General features: G+C 38.9%; 1 protein-coding gene across 1 annotated transcript in view; it reads right to left on the minus strand.

Moving 5' to 3' along the window:
- hmcn1 (hemicentin 1) overlaps positions 1–20711 on the minus strand; it is a 105343-nt gene that overhangs the window by 28612 nt on the left and 56020 nt on the right. Inside the window, exons 24-48 of the mRNA XM_073852725.1 lie at positions 17649–17915; positions 17459–17554; positions 17138–17332; positions 16912–17042; positions 13961–14108; positions 13736–13862; positions 13461–13615; positions 13084–13362; positions 11077–11358; positions 10428–10536; positions 7953–8122; positions 7611–7765; positions 6952–7075; positions 6663–6764; positions 6369–6545; positions 6094–6245; positions 5854–5977; positions 5235–5410; positions 4867–4963; positions 4644–4766; positions 4338–4493; positions 3443–3718; positions 2378–2545; positions 1295–1408; positions 69–155 (exon numbers count right to left, since the gene is read on the minus strand). Of these exons, the coding sequence (XP_073708826.1) occupies positions 69–155; positions 1295–1408; positions 2378–2545; positions 3443–3718; positions 4338–4493; positions 4644–4766; positions 4867–4963; positions 5235–5410; positions 5854–5977; positions 6094–6245; positions 6369–6545; positions 6663–6764; positions 6952–7075; positions 7611–7765; positions 7953–8122; positions 10428–10536; positions 11077–11358; positions 13084–13362; positions 13461–13615; positions 13736–13862; positions 13961–14108; positions 16912–17042; positions 17138–17332; positions 17459–17554; positions 17649–17915 (3990 nt within the window). The remainder of the gene's footprint in view (positions 1–68; positions 156–1294; positions 1409–2377; positions 2546–3442; positions 3719–4337; positions 4494–4643; positions 4767–4866; positions 4964–5234; positions 5411–5853; positions 5978–6093; positions 6246–6368; positions 6546–6662; positions 6765–6951; positions 7076–7610; positions 7766–7952; positions 8123–10427; positions 10537–11076; positions 11359–13083; positions 13363–13460; positions 13616–13735; positions 13863–13960; positions 14109–16911; positions 17043–17137; positions 17333–17458; positions 17555–17648; positions 17916–20711) is intronic.

Here is a 20711-nt window from a genome sequence, read left to right on the forward strand (position 1 = left end):
TCAACAAGAGGTAAGAGATAAACACAAAAGATAGGATGCAAGGTAATCTTGTGGTTCCTGTCACTTACCAGTGACCTCACAGGCCAAGATGATGTTCTGTCTCTCTTTCACTTTCACATCTTCCACTGTGCCTTCGTTTACAATGCTGGGTGGCACTGAGGTTGACAGAATAAAGATGAAAATACATTTGAAGTCAAACGTTTACATACACTTCATTATTAATATATAAACTGAATGATCCACAGCTGTTTTTTTGTTTAGTGATAGTTGTTTATGAGTTCCTTGTTTGTACTAACTAACTGCTGTTCTTTAGAAAAAACTTTCAGGTTCCACAAATTCTTTGGTTTTCCAGCTTTTTTGTGTATTTGAACCCTTTCAACAATAACTGTATGATTTTGAGATCCATCTTTTAACACTCAGGACAACTGAGGGACTCAAATACAACTATTACAGAAGGTTTAAACGCTAACTGATGCTCCAGAAGGAAACACAATGCATTAAGAGATGGGGGTAAAAACTTTTGAACAGAATGAAGATGTGTACATTTTTCTTATTTTGCCTGAATATAATATTTTTTTTTCATTTAGTACTGCCCTTCAGAACCTACAGAAGATACTTACATGTTTTCCAGAAGAAGTTAAATTTAAACTGATCTTCAAAGTTTTTATTAGTTTAATACATTGTGTTTCCTTTTGAAGCATCAGTGAGCGTTTGAACCTACTGTAATAGTTGCATATGAGTTCCTCAGTTGTCCACCGTGTGAAAAGATGGATCTCAGAATCATACAGTCATTTATGAAAAGGGTTTAAATACACAAAAATGCTGAAAAGGTTTGAAAAGGATTTTTCTAAAGAACAGTGGGCAATTTAACAATTCAGGACAAACAAGAGACTCATAAAAACAAACATCACTAAAAAAAACAAAAAAAAAAAACAGCTGTGGATCATTCAGGTAACCACAAAGTATTAAGAATCAAAGCTTTAAACTTTTGAACAGGGTTATTTTTATAAATTCAAATATTATTTTCTCTTGTGGACTATATGTTTACGTATTTTATGTGAAATAACTTATTCAGGTCAATACTAAATAAAAAAATAACATGCATTTTGTATGATCCCTCTTTTTTTGGTAAAATAACCAACATTTTGCAGATTTTGCAAGGTGTATGTAAACTTTTGACTTCAACTGTATATCCTTACTTTAGCTGTCGATTTCTGGCAATTGTATTTAGGCTTTGAATTCATAAAAGCTGTGTTCAGTTTTTAAAACTGTCCAATGTATAGTGCTATATTACCCAAGACGTTTAGGTCTAAACTTTTCCTCTCCTCTCCTGCAGAATTGGACACGATGCAGGTGTATCTCCCAGCATCCTCACTTGCGGCATGCATCAAACGCAGGCCTCGTCCACCTGAGATGATTACAGAAATATATTAGACTCACAGATGGCTGAATGACAGAATGATTTCTGCACATTGAGTTAAAAGCATAGGCCGGGTATACTTCTCTTAGGGAATTACTTAATCAGCTATAAATCAAGAATGTGAGATTTACTCAGAGGAGAGATGCATCTGCAAAACGAATAAGTTTCACTTTGTCTCAGAAAAACAGGCTTCATAAATGTCCCTATTGTTTGGTATGAAACGAGAGACCTCAAGCTAACAGCTGTTCAAACAGAGCTTAACCCGTCAACAAGTCAAACCTCCCATTTTCACTCTTTAAACAAGTAATTATCACTCCCTAGGAGAGAGCAAAGATGATCACCTGAACAAATATGCAACTTTCTTTTCTGCCCTGGTGTCCTTTCCTTTTCTCTTATAATGAGGAAAGAAGTTTGTGGTCAGCCAGAAATTATATACAGTATCTGTGGATGAGCTTAATTGGATGAGACTATCAACACTTGTGAATGTGAGTAAGTGCCTATCCTATATATCCTGGTCCTGTTTTCTGTCCACCTTTGTATTTTGTCTGTGGCATGCAGATAGACAGTCTCAGAAAAACTCAGCACGGATTCATTTACAATGTGGTTCATTTTGCACAGGTGACCTCCGGTGGTTTATGACGTCTGAGGTTACAATGATGGATGTGCCTCATACTTGCTGCTGGCGGAGGATCATTCTCTGTTTACACTGGAAGCCGTTAATGGAGAGCCTTTGCATGTTCAAATACAAGAACATCTGTCTAGCTGTTTTTCTTTTCAGTTAACTACTGATCTGTGGTGTTTGGCTGCTTACTGTAGCTATCTCATTGCACCCACTTGAGTTATTACACCTGGTTAACCTAATCCTATAACTGGTACTGGGCACTTTACGTAGACTCAGTGGTGTAGACTTTTTGGATCATGACAAATGTATTCTTTAAAGAAGAATTTGAGAAGTACCTGAGATGACCCGAACAGAGCTAGACGCGCCAATCGGCTGGCCATCTTTGAGCCAGGTGATGGATGGCGGTGGCATTCCAGAAGCTTCACAAGTGAGAACGACTGGGTTCTTCACAACAACACTCACGTTCTCAGGCAACTGCGTCTGTCCGATGATGGTGGGAGGAACTGAAGAGATGATACACATTAAATGTAAATATAATATATGAATGACAAAAAAGGCAGCACCTGAAAACAGCGATAGATTTACACTAAGTGCAAATAGCAATAAATTCTTTTTTACACTATGTAAAAATAGGAGTATTTTCTTTGCAATAATAGTAGTTAGAGGCTATTTATGCTACTAAATGTTACCTGAATGATCCACAGCTGTTTTTTTTGTTTGGTGATTAGTTGTTCATGAGTCCCTTGTTTGTCCTGAACAGTTAAACTGCCCACTTTTCTTAAAAAAAAAAACCTTCAGGTCGCACAAATTCTTTGGTTTTTTAGCATTTTTGTGTATTTGAACCCTTTCCAATGATAACTGTATGATTTTGAGATCCATCATTTCACACTGAGGACAACTAAGGGACTCATATTCAACTATTATAGAGGGATCAAATGCTTACTGATGCTTCAGACACAATGCATTAAAACTTTTGGAGATTTTTACTTATTTTGCCTTCTGTATTAAGTATTAAGATTCAAGTGTATGTAAACTTTTGAACCGGGTCATTTTTATAAATTCAACTATTATTTTCTCTTGTGGACTACATGTAATGTCTTTTATGTGAAATGTCTTTTTCAGGTCAGTACTAAATAAAAAATAACGTGCATTTTGTATGATCCCTCTTATTTTGGTAAAATAATTAACATTTTGCAGATACTGTATATAACTGTATATGCACCTCAGTATTGTAGTACATTACAAAACAGTATGCAATAATAACGTATTGAGTGTAAATTATAATTTTTATTAAAATGTATTAAATGGATGCCGCTTTGGGACAATAAAGCCTGAGAAATGGTGAGAATGGTGGAGAAAAACTACATAAAAGGAAACAAACGTTTGACTATTTTTCTCACCATGAACATTGACGTCATATTTCCTGTCAGCCTGTCCTGCCACATTGACAGCGATACAGGTGTATCGTCCAGTGTCTGCCACTTGAGCATCCTGGATGCGTAAAAGTCTGCCTTCATTAAGTATTTGAGCCCTGCGGCCAGTGCTCAAGGGTCTACCGTCCTTCATCCATGAAATGGCAGGTCTGGGGACCCCATCTGCCTCACACTGCAGCGTGATATCTCCACCTCGTGTCACTGTCTCCTCATCCTGAGCTGAGGAGCTGATGGAGGGACGAACTGTTTAGAATAAAGGAAGGGAGATGTACTGTTTAAGAAACTGTATATTTGGTATTATTATTACAGTTGAGAAGTACATTTTATAAGATAACAGTAATATATTTATGTCATAATTAGTTCAATATCTCAGCTCCTTGCAACACCAAACGCATGTGTAAACGCGAATCACGCACTGCCACGGAAGAGAAAAAAATGATTGAATATACTCGCTATTTTTACTTTCTTTGTGCACAAAAATATTGATGTCACATTAACTATTTTAACTATGTCCTTACTACCTTTCTGTGCCTTGAATGTGTCAGTTGCATTGGTGTCTATGCAGGGTCAGAAAGCTCTCGGATTTCATCAAAAATATCTTAATTTGTGTTCTGAAGATCTTACGGATTTGGAAAGACATAAGCGTCAGTAATTTATGACAGTATTTTCTGTTTTGGGTGAACTAACCCTTTAAGCATGTGAAGTAGACGACACTGTGCCGCTAATTCAAACTGAATATGCAGATAATGTATATTTAAAATTACTCAAAAGTTTAATATTAATATAACAATATCTATTGATCTTCCAGTCCTAGTTTGAATGTTAATGCCTGTAATGAATAATGTGAGAGAAACAGAAGTACCATAAACTTGCAGATTGTACTCTTTCATTGCACTGCCAGCTGTACTGGAGGCCAGACAGGTGTAAGAGGAAGCATCTGCCTTCTCAGCACTGGAAATCTGCAGCTGACGCCCACCAGAGAGAACACGCACACGAGAGTCTCCCTTTAGCTCTGAGCCTAAGACACACACACAATAATTAATAAACTTAGGGTTAAGTGTGTATTCAAATACCTTAAGGATCACTAATTATTTGACTAATTATACAAGTATAAGGTTGACAATTACTAAATAGGATGAGGATAGTGAAAAGTCATGCTAAGTCTCACCATCTTTCTTCCAGGTGAGACTGGGAGGAGGGATCCCACTGGACTCACACACAAGCGTGATGAGGCCGCCCTCAATCACAGTCAGAAGAGACACCTCATCAGATCCACGAATACTGGGAGAAACTGGGGGAAAACAAATAACAGAGGGAAAAAGTAAAACAGTTTACATTATAAATCTGACTCGGGTTGAGAGTTTATATTTTAACATATTTTCAGCACTCACCCCACACATTCAGGTTATAATGCTTTTCTGTTTTTCCTGCCACATTGGTTGCCTCACACGTGTACCTGCCTGTGTCCTGGACCTGAGCACTGTTAATCTGCAAACACAAAACAATTATCAAATCAATACCATCTTAGTGTTCTTAAAATAGACGGACAACAATCCAAGATGCCTTTCACTTGCTATTGTGGCACAGCATGAAGAAACTCATTTAACCTACAAATAGGCCAAATTCAAACCATTTAGACACGGTTTTTACACCCAAACTGTAATGCTGGGGTGTTGCAGGTTGGGCGGTTGACAGGTTTTTGCTTACTGGCCCAGGTCAAATATTTCAGGCAGTTTACAGTCTGATGGATGTTCTGTACCTTTAGCAAGCTGCTGTCCTCTGACAGGCTCAAACCTGGTTTTCTATATAGCGGTCGACCGTCTTTCCGCCAGCTCAATGCAGGTGGAGGGATGGCATCACTTTGACAATGCAGCTGGACTGACTGACCCATCAGAACTGTTTGGTTCACCTCCTCACCCATAATGTTGGGCGGCACTGAAGGACACAGACGCACACAGATTAACACTTGTGTTTTGAGTTTGGGGTCTGTATGATTTCTTTTAATGAAGTGTCTTATGCTCATCAAGGCTGCATTTTAAAAATACAGTGAAAACAGTAATCAATAGTGTATCATTACAATTTACAGTAACTTTTTTTATTTTAATCTACTTTAAAACCTAATTTATTCCTGGGATGGCAAAGCAGAATTTTCAGCATCATTACTCCAGTCTTCAGTATCACATGATCCTTCAGAAATCATTCCAATAATGTGATTTGGTGCTCATAAAACATTACTTACTATTATCAATGTTGAAAATAGTTGTGCTGCTTAACATTTTGTAGAAACCATGATACATTCTTTCAGGATTTTTGATCAGAAATTTCAAAAGAATCAAAACTGAATCAGGTTTAGGAGTGAGTGTGTCTTCTGTGCTCACCGTACACAAGTAGGTCATATTCTTTGTGCTGTTCTCCACCTGCATTCACAGCAACACAAGTGTAATGACCTGTGTCACTGACCTGTGCACTTACAAACGACAACACCCTGCCACCTGACAATACCTAACAAAAGAGGAAATTGAAAACTGATTTGGCCTGTTCAAAACTTTTAAGCAAAGTTTAGTAAATATATATGGCTATATATGCACAACAGCATCCAAACTCCCACACATACACACCTGGATGCCATCTGAAAAGCTGGAGACTGGGCTGCCTTCTTTGAGCCAAGTAAGGCTAGGCACAGGAACTCCTGAGGCTTCACACTCTAACCTGACTGGGTCATTCACCACCACTGTTTTCATTCCTCCTTTACTGGAAATAGAAGGAGGAACTAATGGAAACAAACAAAGAGTGTTATACATTCATAACCAAAAAAATAAGTATTTTAAGAAAAGCTTTCTGACTGAAACTTGACTGAAAGGTTGTTTAGGAGGAAAAAAAAACACACACTCACCATACACCTGCAGACTGTATGTGAGTTCAGTGTTGCCAGCCACATTTATGGCCACGCATTTGTAGAGGCCAGCATCTGACACCTGCGCACGGTCAATCTCTAGCACCTGACCTCTGCTCAGAATGTTAACTCCTGCAGCGCTGGTCAGTGGACGGCCATCTTTATACCACGTCACAGCTGCAGCAGAAAAGGCATGAGAGATGAAACTACACCACGTGTATGTTTGTAAAGTATTAATAGCCAGTTAAAATGTAATATTGCCCTCAAAACAAGAGGAAATGTAGTATGACTCACCTGGCAAAGGACTTCCTGTTGCCTTACACTTCAGCTGAATTTGAAAGCCAGCAAGGATGGTTTCATTGAGCATCTCTCCAGCATACTGGATGCTGGGAGGTTCTATAAAACACATACACATACTTATTTACTGAAATGTGTGTTAAGGATTGTCTGACCTAATTCATTTACAAAAAATGTTACATTTAAAAATTAAAAAAAATACTGCCATATAGTTAATTTTTTTTGTAGTTTAACTACAGCTGTTTATCTAAGTTACCACACCTGTGACAGCAGGTATATTTCTTACCATGCACATTGAGGCGAATGTGCTGTTGTGCTTCTCCTGCTGCATTGGTTGCCACACACGTATATTTTCCTGCATCCTCCAGTCTGGCTTTCTTTATGTGCAAAACCCTGCCTGCGGATTCCAGCTACATACCAGACAGAGAGATAAAAAGAGAGAGGAGATGACCATAAGTTAAACCATAAGTTATAAGGGTCAACTTTTTTGAAATTGAGATTTAAACATGAAAAAAGCTGAATAAATGAGATTTCCATTGATGTATGGTTTGTTAGGATAGGACAATATTTGGCTGAGAAACAACTATATAAAAGAAAATTTGGAATCTGAGGGTGCAAAAAATCTAAATATTGAGAAAATTGCCTTTAAAGTTTTCGAAATGAAGTTCTTAGTAATGCATATTACAAATAAAAAAATAAGTTTTGATGTATTGACTTTTACATCAGAAATGTACAAAATATCTTCATGGAACATGATCTTTACTTTATATCCTAATAATTTTTTGGCATAAAAGAAAAATCAATCATTTTGACTCATACAGTGTATTTTTGGCTATTGCTACAAATATACCCGTGCTACTTATGACTGGTTTTGAGGTGCAGGGTCACATATGTGGTTATGTAAACCTTTTCAAACACTTGTTACTTTGTGCTTCAAAGTCTGACCTTCAGAAATTCTTGTGTGGTGTCCACAGGACGCCCATCTTTGAGCCATGTGATGCTGGGAGGTGGAATTCCACTGACCACACACTGGAGGCTGATTGATGTATGGAGAACCACAGACTTCTCAGCTGGACCGGTGGAACGGATAGTTGGGGGGACTGACAAATATTAAAGAATCAAACAATTAAATTTGATCATAAAAGTACCTGAAATGCATCTGCAATTTAAAGGAACTTAAAAAACTTCACCTTTGCCCTTCCCTCTGTGAGCAGATGAGGCAAACATCAAACACAAACATTAGCAAGGAATAAAAATGTTAAATGAAAATATGAAATGATCAATTACCATGTACAGATACTTTAAACTCTCTCTCTTGTTCTCCAGCCTCGTTTGTCGCTATACAGTGAAAAAGTGCTGTATCAGACACCTGAGCACGTGAGATGACCAATCGACGGCCGTTTGAAGTTATCCGCACCCCTTCGCCTTGTCTCACCGGCACGCCATCCTTCAGCCACCTTCAGAGAGAAAGACAGAGTGACTTTTCAGTTCTGCGTATGTATGAATCAAGGGCACTTCCTCTGAGGAGGTAAGAGAGTCTCCTCAAAATATTGCATAATTGGAGAAAAAAAATGTGTAGTACAAAAATAAAACAATGGCAGTATTACAAAATTAAAAATAAAAATCACTTGTTTTTCTAAAGAGACATTGTCTAATTGTGACACCTGCAGGTAAAGTTACAGATGGAGTCCACATCTCTCGCGCCTCCCCTGAGCCCACAGAGTTTTAACAGACTTCCTAAAGCGTGCAGGGAGTTTGTTGGGGGGTAATTGAGAATGAATGAGGGAAGTCACGTGAGAGGATATGACTGGTTATGTTCAGCTGTGATTGGTTCATTTGATAAATCCTGCCTCTTGTGTCTATGCTAGGGATGGCGAAAACTAAAAAATTTCTTGACCGACCACCGAGCCTCATTAGCCGGTTGAAACCGGTTAACCGATTAGTTTAAAATATGGTACGCTATTTGAAATAACAGCCATTTCGAGCCGCGCCTGCAATTTCGCAACTCTGTCGCATCTCTCTGCCGCTCTGCCTCCCGCGCACACACACACACACACACACACACTGCCACTCACGTCACTTTTTTTTAAAATCCCCTACAGCGCGAAACATGAGTCCCGCAAACGCGGCGCCGAAGAGCTTGTTGTTATAGTTTCAAATGGTTTGGGTACAAGGTGATCGCTTTGAAAATAAAGGCGTTTGTCTAGGTTAGAAGCTCATTTGAAACATTGCCACGGCTCATTTCCTTCCATTTCACATTTCCTACCTGCTAGCATAGATGACACGGTAGGTTGGCTTTGGCTACCTTTCTCACCCGAAGAGGCTTGCGGGTGTCGCGTTTTCAGGTGATACATCATAGTAGATGTGTTGCTACTATATTTAAGCACTGTATCACAACTTACATCTGTCTCATTCTTTTTGGTGAAATGGTCCCACACACACTACTTTTCTTTGCACGCTTCATCCTGTCGTCTGCCCTGGCTCTAACCTCGAGTGTTTTAGCCTGTTGCCTTTACTTTTCGCAAACCTTGTGAGCGCGCGAACCCAAACACTGTGACCTCGCGCCAAATGTTTTTATTGGTTTATTAAGTACAAACAGGCAAGTTATGAAAAATTGAGTGTGAGGGATAATTTGTTCACTTAACACAAAAAGATGAGGAATGAGATGGCTAACTGTAGTAGCGTATAGTCCACTGTCTATAATAGCCTAATTTAGATATCACTTTTTTTTTTAACCGACTACTGACAACTTTGACCGGTTAACGTTGATACGGTCAACCACCGGTCAAACGGTCATCGGTTAACATCCCTAGTCTATGCACGTTCCTCGTTCACAAATCAGTCTTAATGAACAATATAATGACGTTAGTGGGAATCCTAATTTAAAAAGTAAGTAAACAACTTTTAGATAACACAGTTTGATATAACCACGTTGTTACGTCAAAATAGGACTTAAAATAGCACAAAAACATGATCTGTGGGAGTTTTTAGTGAGTAATCAGCTTGGTGAAATTTAAAGTAAATTTTCGCATCTGTGACCCATATTTACCAAGCTCTGATGACTGCACTGCAAAAAATGTTTTTCTTACTTCGATTTTTTGTCTTGTTTCCTGTCAAAATATCTAAAAATTCTTGTTTCTTCTCAAAATTCAAGTTAACATTAAGTCCGTTTTTGCTTGAAACAAGCAAAATAACCTTCCAAAAAAATTTATCTTGTTTTCTGTATAAAATATGATTTTTTTTTGCTTACCCCATTGGCTAATTATTTTACTTGTTCTAAGCAAAAACTCACTTAATTTTGACTTGTTTTTTTCTGAAAACAAGAAAATAATTTTTACTTGTCGAGAAAATCCTTCTTGATTTAAGAATTTTTAGATATTTTGCTTGGAAACAAGACAAAAAAATCAAAGTAAGAAAAGCATTTTTTTTTTAAATAAAATAATGAAAGTTAACTATTAAAAAGAATAACTGAACATAAGTTCACAAATAAAATATATTGTTTAAATTGTTACTGCCTTGAGTTATCAATTTGGAATAAATGTAAAATGCTTAAAAACACTAACTTCTTGAGATTCATACTTGGCTTTCATAAATAGAATATTGATTACATTGTTAATGTAAAAATATAAAATATATATTTTTTTTCTTTTTCTGATAGTATAAGTAATGTTTATTTAACCAAGAAAATGTGATTGGGACATGAATTTACATTTGATTACCAAAAAACACCACTGGTGTGAATATATGTGCATGTGAACTCACGTGATGGTTGGCGTAGGTGTGCCTGTAGCGTAGCACTCAAGCTCTAGAATATTGTTGAGGATGACCGTAGCATCTGTGGTTTCACTGGCCCCATCCACAACAGGAGGAACTGGATACACACAAACAAAAATTACGGTCAGACGCTACAGCATCTCCGGAATCGTAAACCAAACAATACACGAATCCACTGTGTCTTTGAAATAATGCATAATGAAAACACAGAGAGTTGATGGATCCCACATGCATGGGTCACATCATCGGATGCTGCCTCTACCATCAACCTTTGTTCTCACTGAATGTTTTAAACATTTCCTTCATTTGTTGTTAACCAGTTTATAGGCTCATAAAACACTTTGCTGTTGATTTCCTGCAATCACATTCAAATGATGCAATGGGCTGAGTGATTGCAGCGGTCTGTTGGACGCATGTAATGACGTCCAGATGTTCGGAAGATCAATGTGCAGGTCGAGACAAGATCTGTCTGGCTCATGCACACAAAAACACAAGACATAGAAGTTCCTGATTCCTGAGGATGTGAAGGATTAGATGCCTGGAGATTTAAAAGTACCTTTTGTTTATCACCCTGGTGAGGTGACTTCTCTTGACCTTTAATAGATAGCTACAAGAATAAAAATGCGTGTGCATGTACCTAAGACGTTGACGTCATATTTGATCTCCCTCTCTCCAGCAACACTGGTAGCCACGCATACATATCGACCAGCATCAGATGGAAGCGCACTGAGGATTTCAAGTTTGCGGCCCTGGTCCATAACACGCAGGTTCTCTCTTGCAGCCACCGGTGAACCGTCCTTCAGCCAGGTCAGTGAGGGAGGAGGGTGACCTTCAGCTGCACACTCCAAAATCAGAGATTTACTGAGGACAACCTTCATGTCTGTGGGGCCATCAGATCCAGCAGTGATTGAAGGAGGGACTGAATGATGGAAAAGGAAACATGAACAAGAGTTAGTATTTCTAAGATAGAATATGAAACTTTTTACACTTTAGAAAAAGAAAGCTTTAGTGTATTTTTAAAGGAACACTCCACTTTTTTTGGAAATGGGCTCATTCTCCAACTCCCCCCGAGTTAATAAGTTGATTTTTACCGTTTTGAAATCCATTCAGCCGTTCTCCTGTTCTGGTGATATCACTTTTAGCATAGCTTAGCATAGATCATTGAATCCTATTAGACCAATAGCATCGCGTTCAAAAATAATCAACGAGTTTCCATATTTGTTGTATTTAAAACTTGACTCTTCTGTAGTTATATCGTGTACTAAGACCGGTGGAAATGCAAAGCTGCGAGTTTCTAGGCTGATAAGATTAGGAACTACACTTCCATTCCGGCGTAATAGTCAAGGAAGTTTGCTGCAGTAATATGGCCGAAGCAGGAGCAGTAATACCACGCACCACATGTGCAAATGCTAAACTAGCTGGGAACTCATTTCTGATAATACTCCGCCTGCTTCGGCCATATTACGGCAGCAAACTTCCTTGACTATTACGCCGGAATGGAAGTGTAGTTCCTAATCTTATCAGCCTAGAAACTCGCAGCTTTGCATTTTCCACCGGTCTTAGTACACGATATAACTACAGAAGAGTCAAGTTTTAAATACAACAAATATGGAAACTCGTTGGTCATTTTTGAACGCGATGCTATTGGTCTAATAGGATTCAATGATCTATGCTAAGCTATGCTAAAAGTGATATCGCCAGAACAGGAGAACGGCTGAATGGATTTCAAAACGGTAAAAATCAACTTATTAACTCGGGGGGAGTTGGAGAATGAGCCTATTTCCAAAAAAAGTGGAGTGTTCCTTTAAAGGATTAGCTCTCCCAAAAATTAAAATTCTGTCATTAATTACTCGTGTCGTTCCAAATCAATAAGAACTTTGTTCATCTTCAGAACACAAATTACGATATTTGTGACCCTGGACCACAAAACCAGTCTTAAGTACCATGGGTATATTTGTAGCGAGAGCCAAAAATACACTGTATGGGCCAAAATTATCGATTTTTCTTTTATGCCAAAAATCATTAGGATATTAAGTAAAGATCATGTTCCATAAAGGTATTTTGTAAATTTCCTACCGTAAATGTATCAAAACTTAATTTTAATTTTTGATTTGTAATATGCATTACTAAGAACTTCATTTGGACAACTTTAAAGGTAATTTTCTATAGATTTTTTTGCACCCTCAGATTCCAGATTTTCAAATAGTTGTATCTCGACCACATTTTTGATGAAATTCGAGAGCTTTCTGACCTTCAATAGTTAAAACAGTCCATGTGGCATCAGTGGTTCAACCGTAATTTTATGAAGCTACGAGAATACTTTTTGAACCACTGATGTCACATGGATTATTTAAAAAATGTCCTTACTACCTTTCTGGACCTTGAACATGGAAGTTGCATTGTTGTCTATGCAGTGTCAGAAAGCTCTTGAATTTTATTAAAAATGTGACCCAGGACAACAAAACCAGTCACAAGGGTGAAGTTGAGATTTATAGATCATCTTAAAGATTTCATTAAATATATCTTAATTTGTGTTCTGAAGATGAACGAAGGTCTTACGGGTTTGGAACGACATGAGGGTGAGTAATTAATGACAGAATTAAATTTTTGGCTGAACTATCCCTTTCATTGTGAGAGTCCTCACCATAGACATCCAGCTCATAAACTTTCTCAGCGGTGCCTGCCACACTGGTGACTTTACAGGTGTACTGTCCTGCATCTGACGCTTGAGCTCTTGAGATCTTGAGGAACTGCCCTCGGTCCACATACTGGGCCTGTCTGCTGGACAAAATGACCTCTCCGTTCTTGTACCATGTGATGGCAGGAAGTGGCACACCCCGCACCTCACACTCCAGAGTCACCACATTACCAAGCAGAACCGTCACTTCAGACGTCATGTTTCCTCCCTTAATACTGGGTGGTACTGAGTGGGTCAAATGGAAAGACAAGAAATTTAGCATTTAGAATTTTTTATTCTGTTGTTATAAAACCCATAATAAGACATTATGTATGAGTAATTACCAAAGATACTAAGGTTAAAATCCTTGGACTGCTTTCCTGCTGCGTTTGTGGCACTACACTGGTATCGTGCCTGGTCACCTAAGCGAGCACTCTTTATCCTCAGCTGCTGTCCTCTGTCTAAAACCTCAATATTGGGGTCACCCAAAAACACAGGCCTAAAACACAGAGTGAACAATTGTCTTAGTACTGTTTCAAAACATAAGAATAAGGAGTGAATTCACTAAAAAATGAATTACGCCCCCAATACTATTTATTCGCATACTGGAGTAACTTACTTCCTCTCTTTGTACCACTGAATTGTGGGAAAGGGATCACCTTTGACCCTGCACTCCAGAATGATCTCCTGATTGAGCACGGCAGAGAGGTCACGTGACCCAACTGTCCCGATGATCGTAGGAGGAACTAAGCAGAGGACATACAATATAATACCAGCTTGTGAAAAGACAATGTTCTTAACACCATACATAAAAATAAGTGGATGTTATTACAGAACAACTTACCCAGCACATCTAAGTAAAAGTCTCTCTCTGTGTTTCCAGCAATGTTGATGGCCTTGCAGGTGTAGCGCCCAGCATCTGCAACAGCCGCTTTAAGCAGCTTAAGAGTTTTGCCTTTCTGCAGAATCTGCACATTGCTGTTAGGAACCACCTGGTTAAATGATACAAACAGGTATTTGACAAATTATAAACAACAAAGTCAACATATATTAACATTAACTGCAAAGGAATTTCACCTCTACCTATTAATCTTTTTTTTTTAAATATTGATCAGAATACAGTGGTGGCCAAAATGATTAGAACACTAGTATTTTGACCAGCTAAAATGGTTTAAGTCAGTTATTTCTAACTTTTGCTGTAGTGTGTCAGTAGGAAATATCAGTTTACATTTTCAAACATTAATTTTGCCATTAATTGCAATAATCCAGTGAGATTTTTGTTTGCACACAAGGAGTCTGACAACAGCCCGTGCTCCACATAGAGATCGGATCTCATCATCATTTAGTCTGTAAATCACTCCAAAACATCGGTCAATAATAAAAGGCAATAATCATGTTCATCTTGTGGGAAAAAAAAATCCTACAAATATCTGCCACTCCACCATTAATTTGAATCAGCAGCCTCTGCTCTCCCTGCAGTGTGATTAGAGATTTCCTAATTGTTGACTTCATTCTCAAATTGATTCTCGTAAAAGCACATTTATAAGAAGCACTGGGGTTTTTATGACCTGTTCTTGGAGCTCGAAACCAGTGATCCGAGGGAACTCATTTGTGATTGGCCTCATTGTAGGAAATGCCACTTTTATTTCTCATTAGGCTTATTTTAACTGGTTTATGCACATTTAATTTGCACATTTAACAATGTGAAATGGCATACGCAATGTGTTTAGCTTCCATAATGTGACGTAATTTCAAACAGAATACTAAGTGGAAAACAATGTAGGACTGGAGTTGATTTTATCCAGGGGAAGTGATTGGATTGAAACGTATTAGGCATCATTTTTATTTTATTTATTGTATTTTCATTATTATTATAGTTTTGATTTATAGTAAGGCTTTGAGTAAGGTCTATAGTAAGAACTAAAGTCCTTGGTTATGTCAGGAGAAAAGTACCTTCGGAAGCAAACATGTTTTTTTCTTTAAAGGGGTCATGAACTGCCTTTTTATTATTTAGTACTGTTCTCCAAGGTTCACTTATAATGTTCAAGAATTTTACATCAAAAAACATCATAATTTAGGAATAATAGGGTATTTTCTGTCCTGTTTTGACCCCACTCATCAGAACACTATTTGAATAGGCATTGTGGATTGTAGACTCGGAAGTAAACCCCCACTGCTATGATTGGCTAACACTTGTGTATGTTTGACAGCCTACATTGTTCACAGATGACCGCAGATGTGATTTAGGTAAAAATTGCATAAATACTCAGTACATATCAAACAATCTATAATAAGACAAAGCAATAGAGACCACATAATAAAAACATTTACTCACACTTGTGTGTTGCGACATTACTGTTGGTTTCAATATAGTCAAAACAGCATTGTCTTTTAGTTTTAAATCTTTCTGAAAATCCCACGTTAAATTGTGCTTTGTTTGCAAACAAATCTGTTGTAAAATTAAGTGAACAAAAGATCAAGTTCCTACTGCCGTGGTCTAGATCTTCATTAAGAATAATTATTTCCTAATGTTGGGATCAGAGGAAAGGCAGAGACAGTTTTTTCACAACTTGGCACCGCACAGCATCTTGTTGTATACGGAGCGATCTTCATTGTTTGGTTTCTGCACAGACCTGTGTTTGCCTCTCTGGTTATTTAACAACATGAGCAAATCAGTGTCCCGAGCTAAACAGGCAGTGATGTATAAGCAGGTGTTGATCTTCGTCTGAAGAGGCGGTGTTTAGCCACATTATTAAAGGGATAGATGTTGGGTTGATGTTTATCTGCTTACCCCCAGGGCATCCAACATGTAGGTGACTTTGTTTCTTCAGTAGAACACAAACTAAAAATTTTAACTCAAACCGTTGCAGTCTGTCAGTCATATAATGGCAGTCAATGGGACCCACGGCTTAGAGAGTCAAAAAAACATACACAAAACCAAATTAAACCCTGCAGCTTGTGATGATACATTGAGGTCTTAACACACTAAACAATCGGTCTGTGCAAGAAACTGAACAGTATTTATATCATTTTTTACCTCTGATCCACCGCAATGTCCAACTGTCCTAAACGCGTTCACAACGGTCGGTGTGTGGCGCGTCAACGTGGTCTGGCATAGGCGGCGCATGCGCGGAAGCGATCTGTCACGCGTATACGTCACTCATTTACACAGAGAGATTGTGGGTAATGGTAATTATTTGTACCTATCCTGATTGTTGCAACCGATTAAAAACTAAAAGATTACGTTTGCTTGCTTGAAAAGTGTTGACTTTTCACCGACTCCCAACTTTTGAGCCTGATTGACTGAAGTTATGTTTGCTTGCTCTTCATCACGCACCGGCTGTTGTAAACACGCTCTGGACAGTTGGACATTGCAGTGGATCAGAGGTAAAAAATGACATAAATACTGTTCAGTTTCTTGCACAGACCGATTATTTCCTGTGTTAAGACCTCTATGTGTCGTCATGAGCCGCAGGGTTTCATTCGGTTTTGTCTGTGTATGTTTTTTTGACTCTCCATTATATGAAGAAACAAAGTCACCTACATCCTGGATGCCCTGGGGGTAAGCAGATAAACATGAAATTTTCATTTTTGGGTGAACTATCCCCTTTAGTCATAAAGTGGAACATTCAACAACTTGTTGTTTTGGCAGACTGGTTTATATTAGCTGTTTTAGACTAATAAGAAAGTTTTGATTTTGATTTCTCAGTTCATGAAACCTTTAATGTTTTTTTCCTAAACACTCACATTAATAAGCAGGACCATGAGATTTTTGGTGCATGCCATTGAACTGACCTCAACTCCTTCTCTGTACCAGGTGATGACAGGCACAGGTGTGCCCGTGACATCACACAAAATGATGGTCGGTTGATTCATCACTACAGAGACATTGGACAGCTGGCCAATGTCTCGAATATCAGGTGGGACTGGACAAAGGGGAAGGATGAGACACAGAAGATAAAGGTTGTGAAATGTGATAAAAGACAGAGAGCGTAATAAACATTTCAAAGGCTGTACTAACCGTTGACCTTAAGTTGGTATTTCTTCTCTGTTGTACCAGCATCATTGATAGCCATGCAAGTGTACTCCCCATTATCCAGAGGGGACACTGAGGCCAAGATGAGAAGTGTGCCATCCTCCAAAATAGACACACCTGGTTCATTCCCTGTCAACTCCTGACCATTCCTAAACCACTTTATTACTGGCTCAGGAGTGCCTGAATCAATAACAATTTCAATCAAAGTCATTTTGATATTGATTTGGCGTCACTTTTAGTTATATTGTCCAGTTCTAGTAATGTAGATTTACACTGTTACTGGTGACCTTAGTGTATGAATTTCACCTTTGGCAGGACATGGGAAGGCGATCTGCTGGTTAGCCACTCTCTCCTGTAAGGGGCTGTTGAATGGGGGCTCAGAAACCTCCACCACGGGAGGGACTGTGGAGGGATGGAGGCAATACATGGGATTAACAGCTAATTTAAAGCCATTAATGGCTGTAATCACAACTGTAAATGCCAACATGTGCCTGACCTTGTACGTAGAGCTGAATAGTGGTTTCATCTTGTCCAGCGATGTTGGAGGCCACGCAAGTATAAACGCCCTCATCCGAAAGTCCCACCTGATTTAGAGACAGACCTTCATCTGAGATCTTGTACTGAGACCCGTCCAGTAGAGCGGCACCATCCTTCAGCCAGGACACCGAGGGATCTGGGACTCCCTGTGCGACACAGGGCAGGTCTATGGCATGTCCCACCTGCACTTTCATGGCTCGAGGACCTGCGCGGATGCTGGGAGGAACTAAGAGTGCAAAAGTGTTAAACCCATGCTGTAAGAATACATTCTTTCATAACATGTCATTTGGAGTTATTAGTTGCTCATAAAGCACTGGCCATGCACAAAAATAGCAACCTATCCTCATTTGCCCTTGGAAGTTACTGAAATTTTTCTCACATCTTTTTTTGCAGTTAATCTTCCAAATGAGACATTTGGTAGCTGTGATAAATCAAACAGCACATTCCCCTTTGTTGTAGCTCTCATTTCTCAGACTCATTTCTACTAAAGTATCTGCTCACAGTCTTATGGAAAACTATAATCCAAGATTAAAATGACTAAGAGTTTAATTGTAGTCATTAGAAATACCTCCATTCCCATTTTCACTTGCAGATGTGTCTGAATATGCTCTGAGAGCAGCTTGTGTTTATGAGACTCTATAATTATTATCACGCTTTGCTCTGAGTGATCTGATCTTTTCCTTCAGTGCTTTCTCATACATCTCGCCAAGTCTGCTAAAGCTCAAAAGTGGGTGTTAGAAGGTCAATGAACATCATGTAAACACACCCATGTAAACACACTCACGTGCACAGTCACTGTGCAGCAAATTAATAGATATCTAAGCGTAATAAATATAAACATCTCTACGTTTATGCATCGCAATACAATTTATGTTAATTGCAGTTAATCTCAATAAACATTTTCTTTCTTCTTGTGTAGTTTTGTAAAATATCTAAAGAACATTCAAAAAAGATGAATGCATCTGAGAAACAAATCTGCACAGGACAGTAAGACTTAATCCAGTTTCTTACCCCATTTGTGGTCTTTGTGGTTTTTCTTCTTATAATGAATAAAGCAAGCTTGTTTTAACAAAATATATATTTACAGTTGTTTCTGATTCTCGAATCTGATTGGCTTAGAAGAGTGTGATATTCTAGTGATAACAGAGCTCCAACCTTTTCATCATTTGTATCACCCCGCTTGTGGTATTTCTTACAATGAGTGTCATAGTGGACACCCAAATCCTACATAATTTTATAAATAATACTGTTTTTGTGTCACGGAAGAGTTTTTTTTAGGCAAGAATGTACTTGTTTAAACTTCAAATATGCATCAGCGTTCAGCCATTCAGCAGCTTTGTCTATTATTTGTTCCAGAGCAAAATAGATTTGGCTGAGGGCAAAGTCTCATTACGTTATATTTTATGTAACTTTAATGCTGTATGTCAGAGCGCTGCCTTTGTACTTCTGATTGTACTTTGATGTACTTATTGTGGTCATATTGTATTGCAAAACACTTTTGCTTCTATTTCTTTTTTTTATACTTTATTATGTCTTTTAAATAAAGAAAGAAAACATATTCAATACATTTGTACAAAATTAGTTTTTCTTTGGATGAGAAATTAGAAGAAAAAAATGAGGAATAACTTAAAAAAATGTATGTCTTTAAAGAAAAACTTTTGCTTCTATTAAGGTGGGATACAGGTAAGGTTAGGGACAGGTTTGGTGGTATGGGTAGATTTAAGGTTGGCTTAAGGTGTAAGGGATGGGTCAACAGTGTATAAATGTAATTATAGAAATAATTACATATGTAATTACATATAGGTATTTTTAAAAATATAAGTACAATGTAAAACATGTATGTACACAATAAGTGCATTGTACCAAATGATTAATTTAAATGTAAGTACATAGTAGTTAAGGCCACCTATAATGTAAAGTGGGGACCGTTTATTAAATATTATATATATATATTATGTGGCGGGAGTCCCGAGGAACAATCAGCGTCGCCCTGGCAACTCATCAGGAACACCTGCAACTGCTCAACACGGACCAATCGATCACGGCGAGATCTCCTTTATAAACGAGCCCCAAAGGACAGAAGGGTGAGAAGCTTCTCCAAAGAGCTAAAACGCTTACCGTCTCTCTCTATCGTTCCTTTCACAGACTCGCCGTGACGATTGGGCCGCACCCAGCCTGGACCGCTTTCACTCGGGGTGACCGCACGTTCCTGCACTCACCCCTCACTGGCCACAGTCACCAAAGAGCACGAAGGGACAGAGGATTCACGAGACACCGAGCACCGAAGACGCCACATCGCCCTTTCCCCGTATTATCTCCTTCACTTCTGCACTATTGTCAATAAACGCACCCTCCGGGGCTCACCTAAACCTCTTGTTCTGTCGTGCTATTCCCCGCCCGGCCACAAGGTGGTGGAGAATGCGGGCAACGTGACGGGCCTGGGAAGCCGACGAACAAGACACTCTTTGTTTACACCGCCATCTTGCCTCGTCTCTCACTTCCGGTTTTTTCTGTTTTTCAGGCGCGCTCCTCCCCGGCAGAATGGAGGACATTGTGAAACAGCTGGCAGAGGTTAGCGTCCGCCAGCAACAGTGTTTTGAGCTTTTGACCGAACAACACGGCCAAATTCAAGGTTATTTAGCAGAACTACGACTACCAGCCGCTCAACATATTCCCCTACCTGATCCCCGCGTCACTGCTGCTCGGCTTTTACCCAAGCTAACCGCAGATGATGATATTGAGGCTTACCTCAAAATGTTTGAGTCAGTCGCTCGTACAGAGGGCTGGGCTAGAGGTACTTGGGCTGCGTTACTGGCACCGTTGCTTTCGGGGGAAGCTCAGCGTGCTTACTTTTCATTACCTGCGTCTTCTCAAAGTAATTATAATGAACTGAAAAGAGAAATTTTAGGCCGCTTAGGGCTATCAGCGACCACTGCCGCCCAGCGCTTCCATGAGTGGGAATTCAAAGCGCGGTTGCCAGTACGCACCCAAGCCGCCGATCTGATGCGGTTAGCCGAACACT

This window comes from Garra rufa, chromosome 13 (assembly GCF_049309525.1).
Source record: "Garra rufa chromosome 13, GarRuf1.0, whole genome shotgun sequence".
Lineage (NCBI taxonomy): Eukaryota > Metazoa > Chordata > Actinopteri > Cypriniformes > Cyprinidae > Garra > Garra rufa.